General features: G+C 37.2%; 1 protein-coding gene across 2 annotated transcripts; it reads right to left on the bottom strand.

Annotated features, from left to right (window-relative positions):
• Positions 1-8,317: 8,317 nt before the first annotated feature.
• On the bottom strand, positions 8,318-16,527 carry LOC136748261 (annexin A2-A). 2 transcript variants are annotated; one of them, XM_066701867.1, is made up of 13 exons: positions 16,439-16,527; positions 14,579-14,639; positions 14,305-14,398; positions 13,048-13,142; positions 12,667-12,780; positions 11,863-11,953; positions 11,665-11,744; positions 10,695-10,754; positions 10,396-10,489; positions 9,883-9,978; positions 9,462-9,520; positions 8,859-8,981; positions 8,318-8,563 (listed from the first exon to the last, which is right to left on the bottom strand). In XM_066701867.1, exons 2-13 carry the CDS (start codon positions 14,627-14,629, stop codon positions 8,504-8,506), a joined length of 1,017 nt encoding a protein of 338 aa, XP_066557964.1. In that variant the 5' UTR covers positions 14,630-14,639; positions 16,439-16,527; the 3' UTR covers positions 8,318-8,503. The 2 variants fall into 2 exon arrangements, with proteins under 2 accessions (XP_066557964.1, XP_066557963.1); XM_066701866.1 differs by having other exon boundaries at positions 14,579-14,664; positions 16,439-16,506.
• Positions 16,528-16,607: the final 80 nt, after the last annotated feature.

Genomic DNA, 16,607 nt, shown 5'->3' with positions numbered 1-16,607 from the left:
TTTATTAATGACACAGTAAGATAAAGTGTTACCCATTAATTAGAATTAATTTGTTAGAATTGTTCAAAAATGTATCTTCAGGCTTTTAATGGAGGGAATTGTACCTCAAATGAATGTACAAACATTACCCAAGACTACAAACATGTTCTTAAGACTTTAATGTAGCAGATGCCATTTACATTGTAGGATTGAATAGTCATTTATTTCCTTCTTTTTAATTATCTTATAGTTATATGAGCAGCTAGTCCATTTATCAATTCATGAAAGTCATAATCATTAAACCAAATTACCACTTTAAACAATGCAGATACTCCAGAACCCTACATTTAAAAGTATATATACACATTTGTGTGTCCAGGTAGAGCTGGTGAGGTAAAGCTGTATGGTGACAGTCTGCTTTTCTCCCAGCCTAGCACCCTTGTTGTGAAGTTTCATATAGATTTGTTTTTTTTTTAATACAAACCTCTGTTTGGAAGGGATTGTGTACACATTGATATGCAGACTCCTGTGATATTTGCCTTCACCTGTTCTCAGAAAATTAGGATTACAAATATCCAGTACTCTCCACACACACTGAGCTACTGGCTTGTACAAACAACACAAGAGCTGGTGCAGCCTCGAACAGATGATTAAAACCACTTCAGAGGCAATCATGATTAGCACGTTGGCTTGGAGCCATGCATCTCCACCCACCTCCCTCTGCGGTCCCACCTGCTCTGCCAGCCCCTGATACAGGAATCCATCCTGACACAGCCTAGTGGAGTCCACATCAGATCCACTGGAGACTGATGAATTGTGAAGACTATTTCGATGGACCCCACTCACACACCCTGTCCTGACCCCGATGAGAGTGACTGCTAACCCTGCAAAAGAGAGGCATGGTCCTCTTTTAATGTCTCTCGTTCCTCATAAAGTTTATAATGTGTATAATCGGTGTGGCCACAGGATGCCATGGGATTTTGTATGAGCACCATGGAGCATTTGCTTAGCTATGGATAGGAAATCTCTGTAGATTAGGCAGTGACCCATGAGAGAATCGAAACATCAAAGCTGGGGTAGGAGGGCCTGCCAATTCACACCTTGAAAACAAGCTGTGTGAAAATAAGCTTGGATGTAAGTCCAGTGTGTTTGTTGCGTTTGAAGGGGCATGGCCTTGGTCTGATAACACCTTCTAGAGAGGAGCAGTGACCACCAATAGAAAGAGGAGCCTCCTGTCATAGTACAGAAACAGTGGAATGAAACAATCACATGCATTTAAAATCATGATCATGCTTTTTCAGTGGATCATCAATAGGTGAATGAATAATAACTATCATGTATATTCAATTGGATATGAATCCAGCCAAAAAACATTAGCAAACAAACAAACAAACAAAATAAAGATAGCGCTTCTTGAGAAAGTGAGAACAAATAGTTTGTTTTTCATGTTTCTACTGTATTACAATGGAATGTGTTTCTTTATTAAGGAAAACAAGAGTTAGAGAGAGAGCTGCATGCTCCTTATGAAAAAACTACTTTTCAGTAAGAGCTCCTGGTGGTATCTTCAGAACTTGGTAACATGCATCAGGCTGTCTAAGAGGAAGAGAGAGGTAGTAGATGGGTGTTTGTGTGTGTGTGTGTGTTGGTGGGGTAGTTACCACAGGGGCTAGATATAGCCTCAGTCTATGAAGACTCTGTAGCTGCAGAGGGGACATGCGCTGCCAGCAATATTAAAAACTCAGCACGAACTTCAGCCCAGAGCACAAAATGCTGCTGAGCTGATAAACTGGAGAACAGCATGTGTGTATATGTGTCTGGTTGTGTGTAGAGGGGAGGTTGGGAGACAAACTTCAGCAACAGCTACTTCTTAAATCACTCCTCAACAGTAAAACAGAGGGTCTCTCACTGTGATAAGAAGGCTTTCCACATGTCCTGATGAATAATCTTGCTGTGTAGCCACACTGCGATCTACCATCAACATCTGTTCAGTGGCACAATTCACTTTTCTAGTAAGAGATCCTGTGAGAAAAGAATTGAGCATTTATAACTTGAATGTGGAGGAAAGCGAAAGCTGAGTTTTCGTCGTTCAATAGCTGTAGTTCTGAAAAACAGTTGTTAATTTCTTTGCAACCCCCAAGCTTGCTAAGGCAAGCACCATTACTCCTAAAATGAAGAGATCAAACGGAAAATAACACTTTTTTTGGAGGACATACAGTAATTACTCCCTGAGGAAGAAATAGTCTTACAAATGCATGAAAAATACAAATGAAAATGAAAAAAAAGATTATCTGCACATATCATATATATATATTTTTTTCATATCATCAAAGGAATAAACTGCTACAGTGGTACAGTAAATATACCTTGCACTCACATAAACAACACTGAAGTGAAAATGTGCTAAATGTGCTCAAATCTTTATTTAGTGCCTATGTTTTGAGTATATCTGCTTGGCGCAGAGATTTTTCTGTTTATGTGCTAGAACAATAACATATATTAATGGAAAATATCAATATTTTAAGGATTTAGGCCTTTCTTAATGATGGACTAAGCAGGAGTTACCTTCACGTCACTTTCTGTCTTCCAGCATTGAGGATTAAGTTTGCAGTGAACAAAATAAATCAATAAATAAATAAATAAATAAATAAAAAGTACATGAGCAGATAAAAACAAGTCTGCCTTTATTGCCTTCCCAACTTTCCTTGGGGGTTTATTTATTACACATAGCATATTAAGCACTATTTTTAGAAGAGCAGGGGTTGTGAAAACCTTCTGTTCCTCGTTGTGGTAAAGGAACGACTCTCTGAGCCGTTAGTAGTTCTCATTCACAGTGTGTTAGTGCTGGGGTGTGCAGCAGTCACACGCAGGACCTCTGTGGATGCGTCTATTATTAAACACCCCGTGGTACACGCCAGATGTAATTATTTTCTTCTTCAATGTGGGCAAAAAATGAAATAAATAAATACATCAGATTTTCACCAACACATGTGCCAAGGCAGTTTTACACACACACAAAAAAGCATAAAAAGCAATGACAGCATTGCACTGTACAGTCTGAGGGGCTGCCAACCGTCTGCAGCTCAACAGCTGTGCTTTCAAATTTTAATTCGGTTGCTCCACTCAGAGATGTACCTTGCCCGGGGCCCATCCAGACACCAGGCCCGCATCCAGATCTCCCTCTAACTGGGACACCCTAGTACGAAAACAGCGCACTTTAAATTTTATAAATAATTGTAATAGTTTTTCAATAAATAGTTCAGGGATTTTTTTCATTTTATAACATCCTCTATAATCCTGGAGAAAGGAAGCTTAGAAGGCTAAGATGTACAACATGGTATCCTAAGAACCATTAACAACACACCAGTGTGCAGTTTACCATTTTGATTGTTATTGTTCATTTTTAAACACATTATTAATACAGATCAATAAATGCGTATATATATATATATATATATATATATATATATATATATATATATATATATATATATATAGTTTGCATAGTCATGTATTCAGTTTGGGTTTCATTTTACCCAGGTTCTCTGAATTTACAGATTTCTAAAGATTAAGCTTTAGCTCATTTGGTAGAAGCTGCACTTGCTGGAGAACTCAACTCAACAATAAAGAGCTTTTAATACTGTTAATGAATCCTGGCTATCCTATAAAGCCTTTTTTCTCAGCTTTCTGCTTTTAATCGTCTTTTAGCCTTAGGGAACACATGTATTTGTAATATATGAAAGAAATGTATGATCCTTATATTTTGCATATGCCAAAATTGTCCCCTTTTTGTAGATGTAAAATATTTGGGATATATTTTACATATATTTTAGTCTGTAATCCATATATGTGTTTTATGGGTTGAAAATCTATGGTGAGGTAAAATTCTAGCATATATTTTCAACATTCACACTTATATATACAGCGATCTGCAAATAGGCTATAATAACATCAAAATCTGAAGGGGAAAAAGTGACAGAATCGCTTAAATAAAATGTGTATTTTATAGTTTTTTCTATGGTGTAGTGAGTTTATCTGGGCTTTGTCTTAGGCCTTTTTGGCTACATATATAATATTGGTTCTAATCTAAGTTCTGATCAAATTTTCGCTTTGTTGCTTCTTTTTGGGAAGAATGCGAATAACCAATTTTTAAAAGTGTGTCCTAATTATTTGTGGTACTACTTACTTTGACAGGTTATATGGCTGTATTTAAGTGTTGGTACAATGTATTCCACCTGCATATTTCTAATTTGGATTTGGAATCTGTAAATATGCTTTTGTTGGCATTTCTTGTTGGCCAGAATGTATGTAAATGGTTTTATTTAATAATTCAAGAAACAAAGCCCAACACAGACACACAGACACACAGACAGTGTTACAAAATATCTGCAGTTTTGAGTCAAATCAGTTAAAATGCACAGGATTGTGAAAACAGCTTGTTTTTGTCACAAACATTCACCTAAAATGCATTAATAAAACCTGCAGCAAAAGCTCACTAACCCAAACCATAACCTTTAAAGTTGAATACATTGGACTACTACTAATAATCATACATGCTTGCATACAATTACACACACACAATCGCATAATCACTTTATGTCATAATATGGTTATATAGTGGAACAATAATACATTTGCGGCACTATTATCCTAAGCATTTTATAAAGGGTCTTTGATTCTAATGCTTTATTGTGACAAAACTTCGTCCCTTTTGAGTGAATTAAATACCAGACATTTTACAAGTTTTCATTTTTTCCCCCACATAGGCTACAATATATGTAAAATATTTGTTTTTACTAATAAAAGAAATTAAGCAAAATAAAATCAACAAATTTAATACATTAAAAAATCACTAAACCACAGCTGTTCACAAAGCAATTAAATGGACTGTGATGTAATTCATCATTTTAACCAGCAGGGTATTATTTGAGGAGAAGAATATGTATCTTAAAAGGTGCAAGAAAACCTCACCAGCGCTCTTAAATCCCTGTCCTAGTTTGAAAAGTAACATACATTCAATTTTAAAATAAATATATGTATGTCACCCCTTTTATTACAGTATTGTGTTTAAAACTGGATGCATATAACGTAATCAAAGATGGTAAATTAATGCATCAATTTATTTAACACCAATATACAGATTGACTGTGTATTTCATTTGCTTTTAAAATGCTCAAATTGTTTCTTATAAATTGGCTTTAACATGTTAATTAATTAATTAAACTTTAAGGCCTCACAAATTATGCCATAACCAGGTTAGCTCAGAGTGCAGTATGTGAATATGAGATGAATTAATTATGTCCTGTTATATTGTTATTCACCTTGTAAAAGTATTATTATTACAAAGTACTGTACATATTTATCTGTACTGTTTCTCTTCCTCTTTAATCAATGGTATTGTAACCTGCTAATTACAAATGTATTCTCTTGTGTGAAGCATCATGTCTTAAGCTGGAGGATATACTTTTTCAACTGTGAAGAATTTTCCATGTGTGTCCAATTAGCTACATATTCAGTAAAAAACCCGAGAACCCTCTTTGAATTGCACTTTTCAGCTTCTCCGCTTTTTATTTTCTGAAATCTTATCTTGTAGATCTCTTTTATTACTTTATTTTGATCTATAGATATTATGGATATTAATTGAGATCCCTTCTATTTCCAATTCCAGGATATTTTGCCAATGTTCTGTTCTGATTATTAGCAGTGTGACATTAATACAATTCAACCCATGAAAGCCTCATATTTAAACATGTAGTCCATGCATCATTCAGAGCACAGTAATCTTGTTTGTGTTTTCTAAGAAAACAAATTACTTTTGTAAGCCTCAAACTAAGTACACAGATAAATATAATAAATAAATACCCAATTAGATTATGTATATTTGCCTTTCGCTAATTAAATAAATATCTAATTTATGGAAGCAATATGAAAATCCTTTTTATTGTGTCATTTCAATTGGGAAAAAGTTACCTAGGATTTGGTGAAGTCCCAGTGGGCTTGCCTATAACAAAGAACAGCATGTTGTACATGCACATAAAATGAAAAATATGGGAGGTACTCTCATCTTTATGACCCACAGATTAATCTGTCAATGGATCTAAACATAAATCTAACCCCTGCTTTACAAAATACTATTTTACCTTCCTTTACACTATATTTTATCTTTTATAGGCAATAAACATAAAACATCACAAAGGGGTAATGTTCTCATCAATATTATTACTTAATGATAATAAATTGTAAGCCTTATAAAGTTCTGAAGGTATTTCTCCAGGGGCACACATACGTTAAATACCATACAGTACGTTGGAGGATGGATTTGCAACTATATGTGTAATATTTATAATTGATATCTTAAAATAGTCTTCAAGGTTATTTTCATCCAAGTTGAAAGGAAAAGGCGACTCGTGACTCAGTCTGAACTCTTGCAGGTGCTTGTTTGAATTATTTTCCCTAACAGAAGTGTGTCATTTTAAGGTTTTTTTTACCAGCAGCATGTATACATACAAGTGTCCGTTAGCTTTTCTTATTAGCATGCTAATTATGCCCAGACTTACTGTATTTCACAACTGTTAATAAGCAGCATTTCATCCATGTGTTTATTATTCTGAAACAATACTCAATTGTGTTGGAGAGGTCCTGTTTTAATTGGTTTGCAGATGGATGAAACTGAAGTGTGTCAAGATTAAGTCTGGGCTATAAAACGATAGATATGTTAAGAAGAAAACACAGATGACCAAATCACATCCTCAGTGCAAACGTGCTTCTCAGTGTCCAGTTTCGAAAGCAGGTTCTTCACATCTTTTTATAATCCAGACCTTTTTACTTTGGTGCGTTTCAGTTATTCTGTTGAGAGCAGCCTTTGCAACACGATGGCGGGCGGATCCTCCATCCTGAGAGACTACAAACTAAACAGGAGTTATATATAGAAGCTGTTTGGTAGTATGCAAATCACTGTAGCTGGAGGTTAAATTAACATTTTTAATTAAAAAATTAGTGCCAAACAAACAAAGCAAAACACACTAACGATTAAAAAATCTAAATAAAGCCTCTTCACTGAAAAAAGCAGTGGAGGAAAAGTAGAAAAAAAATCCTTGCTTTCAACTCTTTGTAGGAAATCTTTTGTTGTACTTACTGGATCACATAATTGTAATGTATCCTCAGAAAACAATTAGTAATTAAAATCCATGTATGTTTCACAGATTTAGAAATTAGATCAAATTTAAAACCTTAAATAAATGTGTATTAGTGTATTTTTAAATTTTCTGTTAAATACACAGCTTTTGTTCTCATGTTATTTACTCAGACTTTTTGATCTAAATTACAGGAATTGTCTCACTGATATAACTGCCATGGGAAGAAAGTTGTGCAATAAATCTGATTGGCACCTTTGTCCCTACATTACGAAATGTAATAAATTGAATTAGGGAACTTCGGGTCCTTGGTTTTTTGATGTGTAAACCATTTGTCTATTATAATGCTCTTTGGAAAACTATATTTCACAAACTCCTCAACTAGAAACTCATCCTAAGTTTCCTTATAAAAATTGATACACACCTACAAATAGACACAGGGTGCAATAATATAATGGACTATAACCAAAACAAATACAAAATTTACAAGTAAAATGTTCACAAATCTGTGAATAGAAAGACTAAAACCACAAGAATTTTGAAACACAGGAGCACTTATTTTAGATTTACCACAGTCTGCAAGCATAGATTAAGTTGCAGTATTTGATTGTGTTCATTGAGGCCATCACACAATAGTTATATACTCAGTTATTCAATGTTTAGCTCTATACGTGTGGATGAAGCTTTTTTTTAGGCCTTTTTTGAAATAAGACAAAAACATGGTTGTCCATTACATAATGTTCGAGAGATTTTAGGGATGTAACATTTAAAATGGAAGGTAGATAGGATGTCTATAATGAACATGCATGCAAGTTTTTTTTTTTTTTTTTTTTAAAGGAAAGTAAATATCTAAATCCATCCAATTAGTGGGTGAAAATGGTATTTTCAGATGCTTAAACTTAGAAGAAAATCATGAAAATGTAGTGAATTTAGGCTTGCACTTTGTACATTTAAGAAGGTCTTTGATGCTGTTCAATTCAAGCCGCAGCAGGCAGTCCAGATGTGTGGGCTCCTCTGCTGCAGCGTTTCCACTGTATTGTATTGTTCTGGCGCCCTCTAGTGAGAACTCGTTAGAATGCACCCCGACATCACAGATGGCTTCCACACATAAAACCAGACCTGCTCTGTCAGGAAATTACCGTCCCTGAGCTTTGTAACAAGAACAAAGGTAGTCAGTAATGCTAACACATACAAAATAAAAAAAGAAACCGAGTTATTTTGATTTATTTACTTTTCCACTGAAACAAGGATGACTGTTTTTTAAAAATAAAAACAAAAGTAATAACCCTAATACAGAGGCATGTCGGATTATAAAGATAGGCACTGGATAAGGTTATGGAGAGTACAGGAATGTAAGGCACCAGGACGAGGCTGGTCTTGCAGGAATGTTTGGCTTAATCATCCCCTGCACACAGACTCAGCAAAACCTTCTGGTAATCTCCCTTGGTGTGTTCCTGGGGTGAAGAGGAACAATATTTTAGGGTTATTTAAGAGAAACAAATACAACCAATGTCATCTAGATATTTAATAATGATCATTATAAAATCACCATTATGTATTAATTCATTCTAGGTTTCCAAAACACTCAGCAACGTCTCTAGACTCTAAAATAGTGCATCCTGGTAACAAAACCAGTTATACTTGGAGCATTAAAAATGAGCAAGTTTAACAGCCTTGTCAGCAGAGAGGTGCGGCATTGGAGAGAGATTCATTCAGACAAGTAGAGAGGACTCCGAAATTGAGACTTACAGCGATGGTCTGATAGAGGGATTTTCCAAACTGCTTCTTGTATTCCGATCGGATCTTCATCAAGTCCACCTCACAGCGGGACACCATGATCCTGGTCAGCAGCTTCTCCTTGGCTCCTTTGCTCTGAAACAGTGCAGATTAATCAATTAAAACCCCAACGGGGCCACAGGATTAGAAGGTCATCGTCTCCGCAGATTCTGAATGAAGTGCAATTACTTATCAAATCCAACATTTTCTATTGGTCAGTCTTTATTTTAATTGCTGGGAATTCCAAAGGAATGCAAGAAGCTATAATTTATATCCTTTTGCCCTTTCATGAATAGAAACAGACAAAAAATAAACCGAATAAATCTTAACATATCTGGAATAGGAGCACTATTTTCCTAAATTAACATCAGCAGGGCAAAGCAACCACAATACAACATTGAAATCAGAGTGCTTCTGAAACCTTGTAAACTTGCCTGGTCACAGTACGCCACTATGGTTTTAATTATTCTTGCATGACATGTAAACCGATGCAGACCATTTGCACAGGCAGGTGGTCATCGGTGACAAGATGGATGCTTACACAGGCCACACCCACCCCAAAAGGAAGAACCTTACCTTCATAGCATCGTTGAGTCGGTTTGCAAAATACAGTTGCTTATTTTCAAAGCACTGAACTGCAGAGAGAGAGAATAGCTTTAAATAACCTTGCTTTACATTTAGTATTTTCTTCAGCCGTTACCCTAGTTCTTAGGCACCCATCCACCATGAGCATCCCTTGACAATTAAATGTTTCTCAAAACAGCTTGCAATTGTGTTTAATAAGAAATTAATCTCACACTAGAAGATTAGAAATTGGGTCCCAAGGAGGCAAAATGCTCCTAGGCCTTCCTGATCAATCACCTAATCCTGCAATCTGAATAGAATTAGGGTGTTAACTTTCCATCTCAGTCAGATATTAAAGTCCCGATGCAGCATGCGAGGGGAGAACACTGTTCTTTAAAAAAACAAAACAAATATACACTATATATCTTCATACCCAGGGTGAGAAAAGACTTCTCCAGGTCTCCTTTCACTTCTTTTCGGATGCTTTCCTGCATGTCATATGGGCTGTAGCTCTTGTACCTGTCAAACACTAGTGAGAGGACAGAGACCATTACTACATTTCTTACCAATCAACTTCTACCAACTGAACAGGTCTCGATACAAATTATTTGGATTCTCAAACAAAACTGACCACGTCAAACCAGTTGCCAATTTTGTAGTGTAAACCAGAAATGCTATAGCAAACCATGGGCCTGTTGGGGGAGAGGCAGCCTGCCACTTTCACCTACATTTAATTCACTTTAGGGTCATCACAGGGGCCGCCCACCACGACAATCTCACACCGACAAACTGCAAGTCATATGGCTTATGCTACACTCTAGCCAGAAGCTCACAGAAGCAAACAGAAGTCCACTGCTAGTCTTACAGATTAATAATTATTCTCTGTACGCTTGTGCCTCATCTTAATCTTAGACCAAGTCATCCCTGCACAGGCCTAATTATGTACCTTTCTGTAGGTGGGGTACACTCCTTTCTGACATAATGGTTATCCAGGTGGCAACATCAGTTCCCTTCCTCTTAACCCCAGCCTCATAGAGGGCCTATGAAGAAAGAACCAGAGAGTTAGAAAGGGTCATTTTTATTCATTAATAGGAAAGGAGATAGGATTCTGTTTATATATCAAGTACAAAGTACATGAAACAGATTAAAGTTACACGATTCTCAATCCGAGACTATTCAATTTTCTTGAAGCACAAACAGGATTTCCCCCGGCCAAACACAATAGCACAAGCTCATTGGACTTACTCTGGCATCCTGGTCAATCAGCTCATAGTCCACAATACTGCTGGGTGCTTGTCTTGGTGTCTAGCAAACGAGAGAGAGCGCAAATGGCATCAAGCATCAGATTTCAGAATTGTTGCACATCTTAGCATAGTTAGGTCCATTAATATTTGGACAGTGACACAATTGTCATCATTTTGACTCTGTATGACACCACAATGGATTTGAAAGGAAACAAAATCAAGATGTGCTTGAAGTGTAGACTTTCATCTTTAATTTGTGGGTAGTTACACCCAAATTGGGTGAACAGTGTAGGAATTACACACATTTTTATATATGCTCCCCCCAATTTTAGGGGCTCAAAAGTATTAACAATCATGAATTAAATTGTGAGGTCCAATACTTGGCTGAAAATCCTTTGCAGTCAATGACTGCCTGAAGTCTGGAACCCATAGACATCACTAGATGCTGGGTTTCTTCCCTGGTGATGCTCTGCCAGGGCTGCACTGCAGCCGTCTTTAGTTCCTGCTTGTTCTTGGGGCGTTTTGCCTTCAGCAAGTGAAATGCTGCTGGATTCAGGTCAGGTGATTGACTTGGCCATTGCAGGACATTCCACTTCTTCACCTTAAAAAAATATTTGGGTTGCTTTTGCAGTATGCTTCGGGTCATTATCCATCTGCACTGTGAAGCGCCGTCCAATGAGTTTTGAAGCATTTGGCGGACTGGTTTGTTTCGATTTATAAGGCAAAACACCAAGAACAAGTAGGAACTAAAGACAGCTGCAGTAGAGGCTTGATCGTTTCCTTTCAAATCCATTGTGGTGGCGTACAGAGCCAAAATGACGATAATTGTGTCACTGTCCAAATATTGTCCACTGTCCAACTGTAGGTGCATGTATGCATTTACCTATTTCCGAGTCTCCAGAAAAGGAAATAGGAACACAGATCTTGTCAGCAAAACTGTTCTTCTTTCCATTTACTTTCAATAGCCTTACCTTCACCAGAGCCAGCAGAAGTTTTCTGAAATCCCCAGACGTGTCTCCTTCTACATCCTTCTCCAGATCTTTCTTATAAACTGGTAAGGCAAATCCATATACAATTAGGCATTAGAACTGTAGACCATGCATGTAATACAGATGCATAAATACAAAGTCCTTCTTGAGGCCCAGTAAAGGCAAGTCTTTGGGACTTACATTCCTTGTAGACAGCCTTGATTTCGGAAAGTTCGTCGCTGCTCCGAGAGCACATCAGTTCAATTAGTGTTTCTTCATCAGTTCCTAGACCCTAAAATGAAAATGCATTAATTAGGTGTTTTTCCACTCAAAAGGATATCTTTTTTTCCAACTAAATTAATTGATCTCAAAATGTAATTGGAAAACTTTTGTTCTAGAAAATATACATTATATATATATATAAACTGTTCATGGAACTTTCTATAAACTAGTTAGACGCTTCATTTTGAGTAACACTTTCAACAGATTCATTGATACTCATTTTAGATAATTTACCATCAAGTACCAGAAGAGGGCAGCATAGGTTTATACATCTCATTCCCTATTATTTTATGCCAATAACAAAACCTTATTTGCATTTTATTACTTTTTACACAATAAATGTCTAAGACTTTGTAGTTTGGAAGAAGGGTGCAGTGTGCAGCTATTAATGTTACAGCATTTCACTTCTGGAAAAAAGTCAGTCCTTGGATATAAACTTTTACGACGTGAAGATACTCTGTTTATCTTCTCAGTGTTGATCAAATATCTCAGCTGCACCTGGTCTGTTTATCGATCCGAGATTCACCCAAAAGGTTGAAATGCAGGATCGATTTAATTTTAGCAATACATAAAGAAAGCAACTCATTTATAGAATTCCAATGTACAGATGGTTTAAAGGCAGGGGACACAGGCCATGCATTGGAATACTGCCATCAAAATACCATGTTCAAGACGAGCGACATGCGTTACCCATCGCTGCAATTGGCACAACGCATCACTTACCTTCATAGACGATTTCAGCTCAGAGGCATCATACTGGGGTGTGCTCTTCATGAGACCCAGGATCACCAACTCCAGGGATCCAGACAGGGCACCTTTCAGAGCACTGATCATATCCTGAAGCAGCAAGAACATTACTTACTCAGCATCACATGTACTAATAAAAAAAAAAAAAATCCTCCCAATTAAACGAGTCATTTAACAATGCGCTTAAAAAGGTCATACTGGAGTTCTTTTTAGGGTTACAAATATTCCTCTGCAAGTTTAAAGTCTATAAAAAGTTTGCCTCATCTAAGAATTAGAGACAATTGAAATGATAGAGTGGGTTCTGTTGGGCTTAAGACTTTGTTTTCAGTCAGGGCCACATCTTTCTCCCCTGCTTACCTTCTTGGCCCGCCTTTCATAAGCAAAGGCAATATCACGCCTCTGTGAATAGCTGCGCTTGGTCAGAATATCAATAATCGTCTGCTCATCCACACCTGCAAGACAAAGAAAATGAGAACAGGGTTTATTGCGTCAGATGTCCGACGCAAATTAAATGTCCCTATTCTTCATATATAGTTGTAATTATGTGGTTTTGCCCCCTATTTTAAGCCTTCTTTAAATACAATTGTACTTACTGTAATGTGTGATGTTTTGGCAATGTGTTCATGTCCTTTTTTCGTGCTATGCAGTGAAGTCATGTTTGTGTTCTTAAGCTTCTTTTGGTCTGCTTACAATACCCTACAGTAAATTAGGAATATTTGCAAGAAAGTCTCCGTGATAAAAGTATACTATGGAACCTATTTCTCCATGTATTTTTGCCATCCTTCTATTAAAAAGAGGACAGTGCATGTATGGTTTTAGAGAAGTTATAGAAAGTTTAGAATTATTTCGCTAACAATGTGCTCCTCCTTTGGATGCCCATCCATCCTCGATCACCTACTACACTTTTTGACAGAATCTAGACAACATGCAGACACTCTTGATTCAACACTTTTTCTAAGGTGCAGAGAGATAATGAAGCTTTACTGCATTTATGCCAATTCATGCCTTTACCATGAGACCTTTAACTAAATGATGTGCTTAGTGTGTGGAAAGGCCTATGCTGATGAAGAGTAATTGTTCTGAATCATTCTGTTGATATAGCGTTGTCTGGGCAACATTTCCTTTGTGGTTGGGAGTCAGGACGGTGACTCACAGATGTACACAGGACATTGAGACTTCTCTTTCGCCCCCTACACCCCCCCAATCATTTTTATTATTATAAAACCACTTTTCTCCAGTGCTGAATATGTACAAGGCGTGGCCGAGGAGCCACCCTGTGACGCCGCCAGGAAATTGCCCTCAACAAAAAGTGAAATTCACTGGTGTGCAAGCCTGTAAGTTCAGCTGGTACCCAGGTCACCAGCTCCCTGATTGTTGCAATTATCTGTGCTGTCCTGTTACAAACTCTACAATTGTAGAGAAAAACTAAATGTCAACCAGATCAGTATCTTTGAACACTAGGCCTGTGTGTGGATAGTTTGAGAAGGAAAAAATAAAGGAAGCTTTAACAAATACAGGAAAAGGGCATTACTTGCTTTGATAATCCTTACAATTAGTAATGTTTTCAGAAGGGAATTCAGTTGGTAAGTCTTCTGACAGGATTCAGTTTCTCACCCTTTGTTTTGATGGCAGTCTCAATTCTGGCAGCATCCTTCTCAGGGTCAAAATCAGGAGCTGGCACCACAGTAGGGAACTTGGGTTCAGAAGCCTGCAAGTTTATAAGAGAGGCCTTAGGAGAAGTATTGGCCCACTGCCAAAGATCTGACAAACCAGCTTCCTTTTTAAAAACTATAATTCCATCAATTTGATTGTCCATTCACACACAGCTGCAGAAACAAACCACAATATTTAAGTTTAATAATTCACATCAAAGCCTTCTGTTACTTACCCCACCAAAATTCAGGGTGAGCTGTCCCAGGAACTCAGATACCAAAGCCATGATGCACAATCTGCAAAAGGGTAAAGGAAACGCACCTGAAATTAACAAAAGGGTCTATTACATATAGATCAGTGGTCTCCAGCCCTGGTCCCGGAGAGGCCCAATTCACTTAATCTTATAGGTCACCTTAAATCACTACATTATAAATACTGGGAACACATGGGAGTTATTAATCAATTTAGCAACTCGACCAAGGGAATTCTTGAAATCTGAAGGTATTCAGAGGATTGCTCCAATGGTTTCTAAATGACTGAATTACCAAACCACCTGTTTAATTGTTTCCAATTAAATACTTTCAGGTGTTTAAAAATTGGTGATAGAAGGGTGACCTCCAAACTCTGCTGGATAGGGGCTCCCCAAAACCAAAAGTCCTGTAGGCATCGTAAACCTTGCACAGGTCTGTTGCCACACACACCCTATTGATGACATCATACAATTGCAGTTCCACTTATTAAACCCTATCCCGTATCTCAATTGTTTAATAACCATACACCTCCTTATTCTGATGAAGAATCCAATAAAGTTATGTGAACTAGTTATTTCAAAGTAATAATAATAATAATAATAATTATATATATAAATAGCAATAACAGGAAAAAAAAAATCAAACCATTTATTACTTCATCTAATTGTTCCCAAAAGTTATGAGGCAAAATAGTTCAAACATGGTGATGTTCAAACATGTATCTGTGAACATGTTGTTGCTTAGAGAAGTGCCACGTGGCACACATCATTGAAGAGAATGGGATGGCATATTCCAGCATTAAACAGTACTTACATTAACCATCCCCTCTGAACAGAAGATTCTGCAGGGATTTTTCAAATATTTCTTGTAACTGTCCCACACTCTCGGCGAGAAGGCCTACTTTGCAAGCACACACCTAGCAATCGGCGGAAATGTTTATTTTGCTCAGAACAAACATTGCCACTGTTCCAAAAATATTGCAGTCCACTAAACAGGCAAATCATAAATGCTATTCTGTGCCCCATTGTATGAATGCTCTGTGTTTCTAAAGTTTTAGCAGGTTTTCTTGGTTTAATATAAAACAAGCTATGGTAAATATCAGTCACTATGCTACCTGGAAATATAGAAAAGAAGAAGAGGGATCAAATGTAATGACACATAAATCACATCTGATCATTTTGAAATCTATAACAGAACATGTTTCTTTGTTCTGTACATGTACATTTTATTCTCCCTAGCGACGCTGTGGAGAGACATTGCATTCTCAGACACTCTGTGATACAGCCTTAAGGTGGAAACGCCCCTAAGTCTCTGAAAATGTCTGTGCAAGTGTGCAGTTATTGAACAATAGCTTTACTCTTAGAGAAAGCAGTTTCTCCCTGTAGTCTCTTCAATATGAAGAAGTGTTAAAACTCACCACAAACAGTAAGCTGGCACAAAGTGAGCTCTAAATTAATCATCTTTGAAAGCTAGTAGCCAATCTATTTTTAATATAGGTTTCCAGTACTATTGGAGAAAAAGTACAGCACCTCATCTAGACTGAATTCAATTTAACATTGAACTGTGATAAGAAATGGCTTCCTCTTCAGTGCAGTAATTATGTTATGTCTTAAGTTAGTTTTGAAACGGAGGAAAAAAATAAAATATTCAGTGAATTGTGTAGGAACTCAGAAGACAGGCACCAATAATCTAGGTCCAACCATGATGCAGAGCACAACTATTTCCATTTAGCCAGTAAAACACCACAGCCGCTTATGAACTTTAAACAAAGTGCTTAACAAAACTGCAGAACCAGAGCAGTGCTTCTCCGGTGCAGATTTTGAGCTAATGCAGGACGGCCTTACCTTGGTGTAGTTTACTGTGCTGCTCAAAGAAAAGCTCCAGCTAAAACTCAGCACTGGGTGTGGTGTATAAATACCAGAGGCAGTGTGCATGACGCACCAGGCTGCCCTCCCACCTCCTTTCACAACCCGCCCAGCCACACAGCAACTCCTTCATTCCAGGGAAACACTA

The sequence above is a fragment of the Amia ocellicauda genome, chromosome 4 (genome assembly GCF_036373705.1).
Source record: "Amia ocellicauda isolate fAmiCal2 chromosome 4, fAmiCal2.hap1, whole genome shotgun sequence".
Lineage (NCBI taxonomy): Eukaryota > Metazoa > Chordata > Actinopteri > Amiiformes > Amiidae > Amia > Amia ocellicauda.
The sequence above is the reverse complement of the archived record's forward strand: the minus strand, read 5'-3'. Positions and strand labels throughout refer to the sequence as shown.

Bases quoted from the DNA above. Each gene is read 5' to 3' on its own strand.
- LOC136748261 (XM_066701867.1), bottom strand. From the start codon at position 14,629: ATGGCTTTGGTATCTGAGTTCCTGGGACAGCTCACCCTGAATTTTGGT. The intron at 11,954-12,666 runs GTAAGTGATGCG...TTTTCATTTTAG, and splicing joins AGCTGAAATCGTCTATGAAG to GGTCTAGGAACTGATGAAGA. The intron at 10,490-10,694 runs GTAAGTCCAATG...CTTTCTTCATAG, and splicing joins TGATTGACCAGGATGCCAGA to GCCCTCTATGAGGCTGGGGT.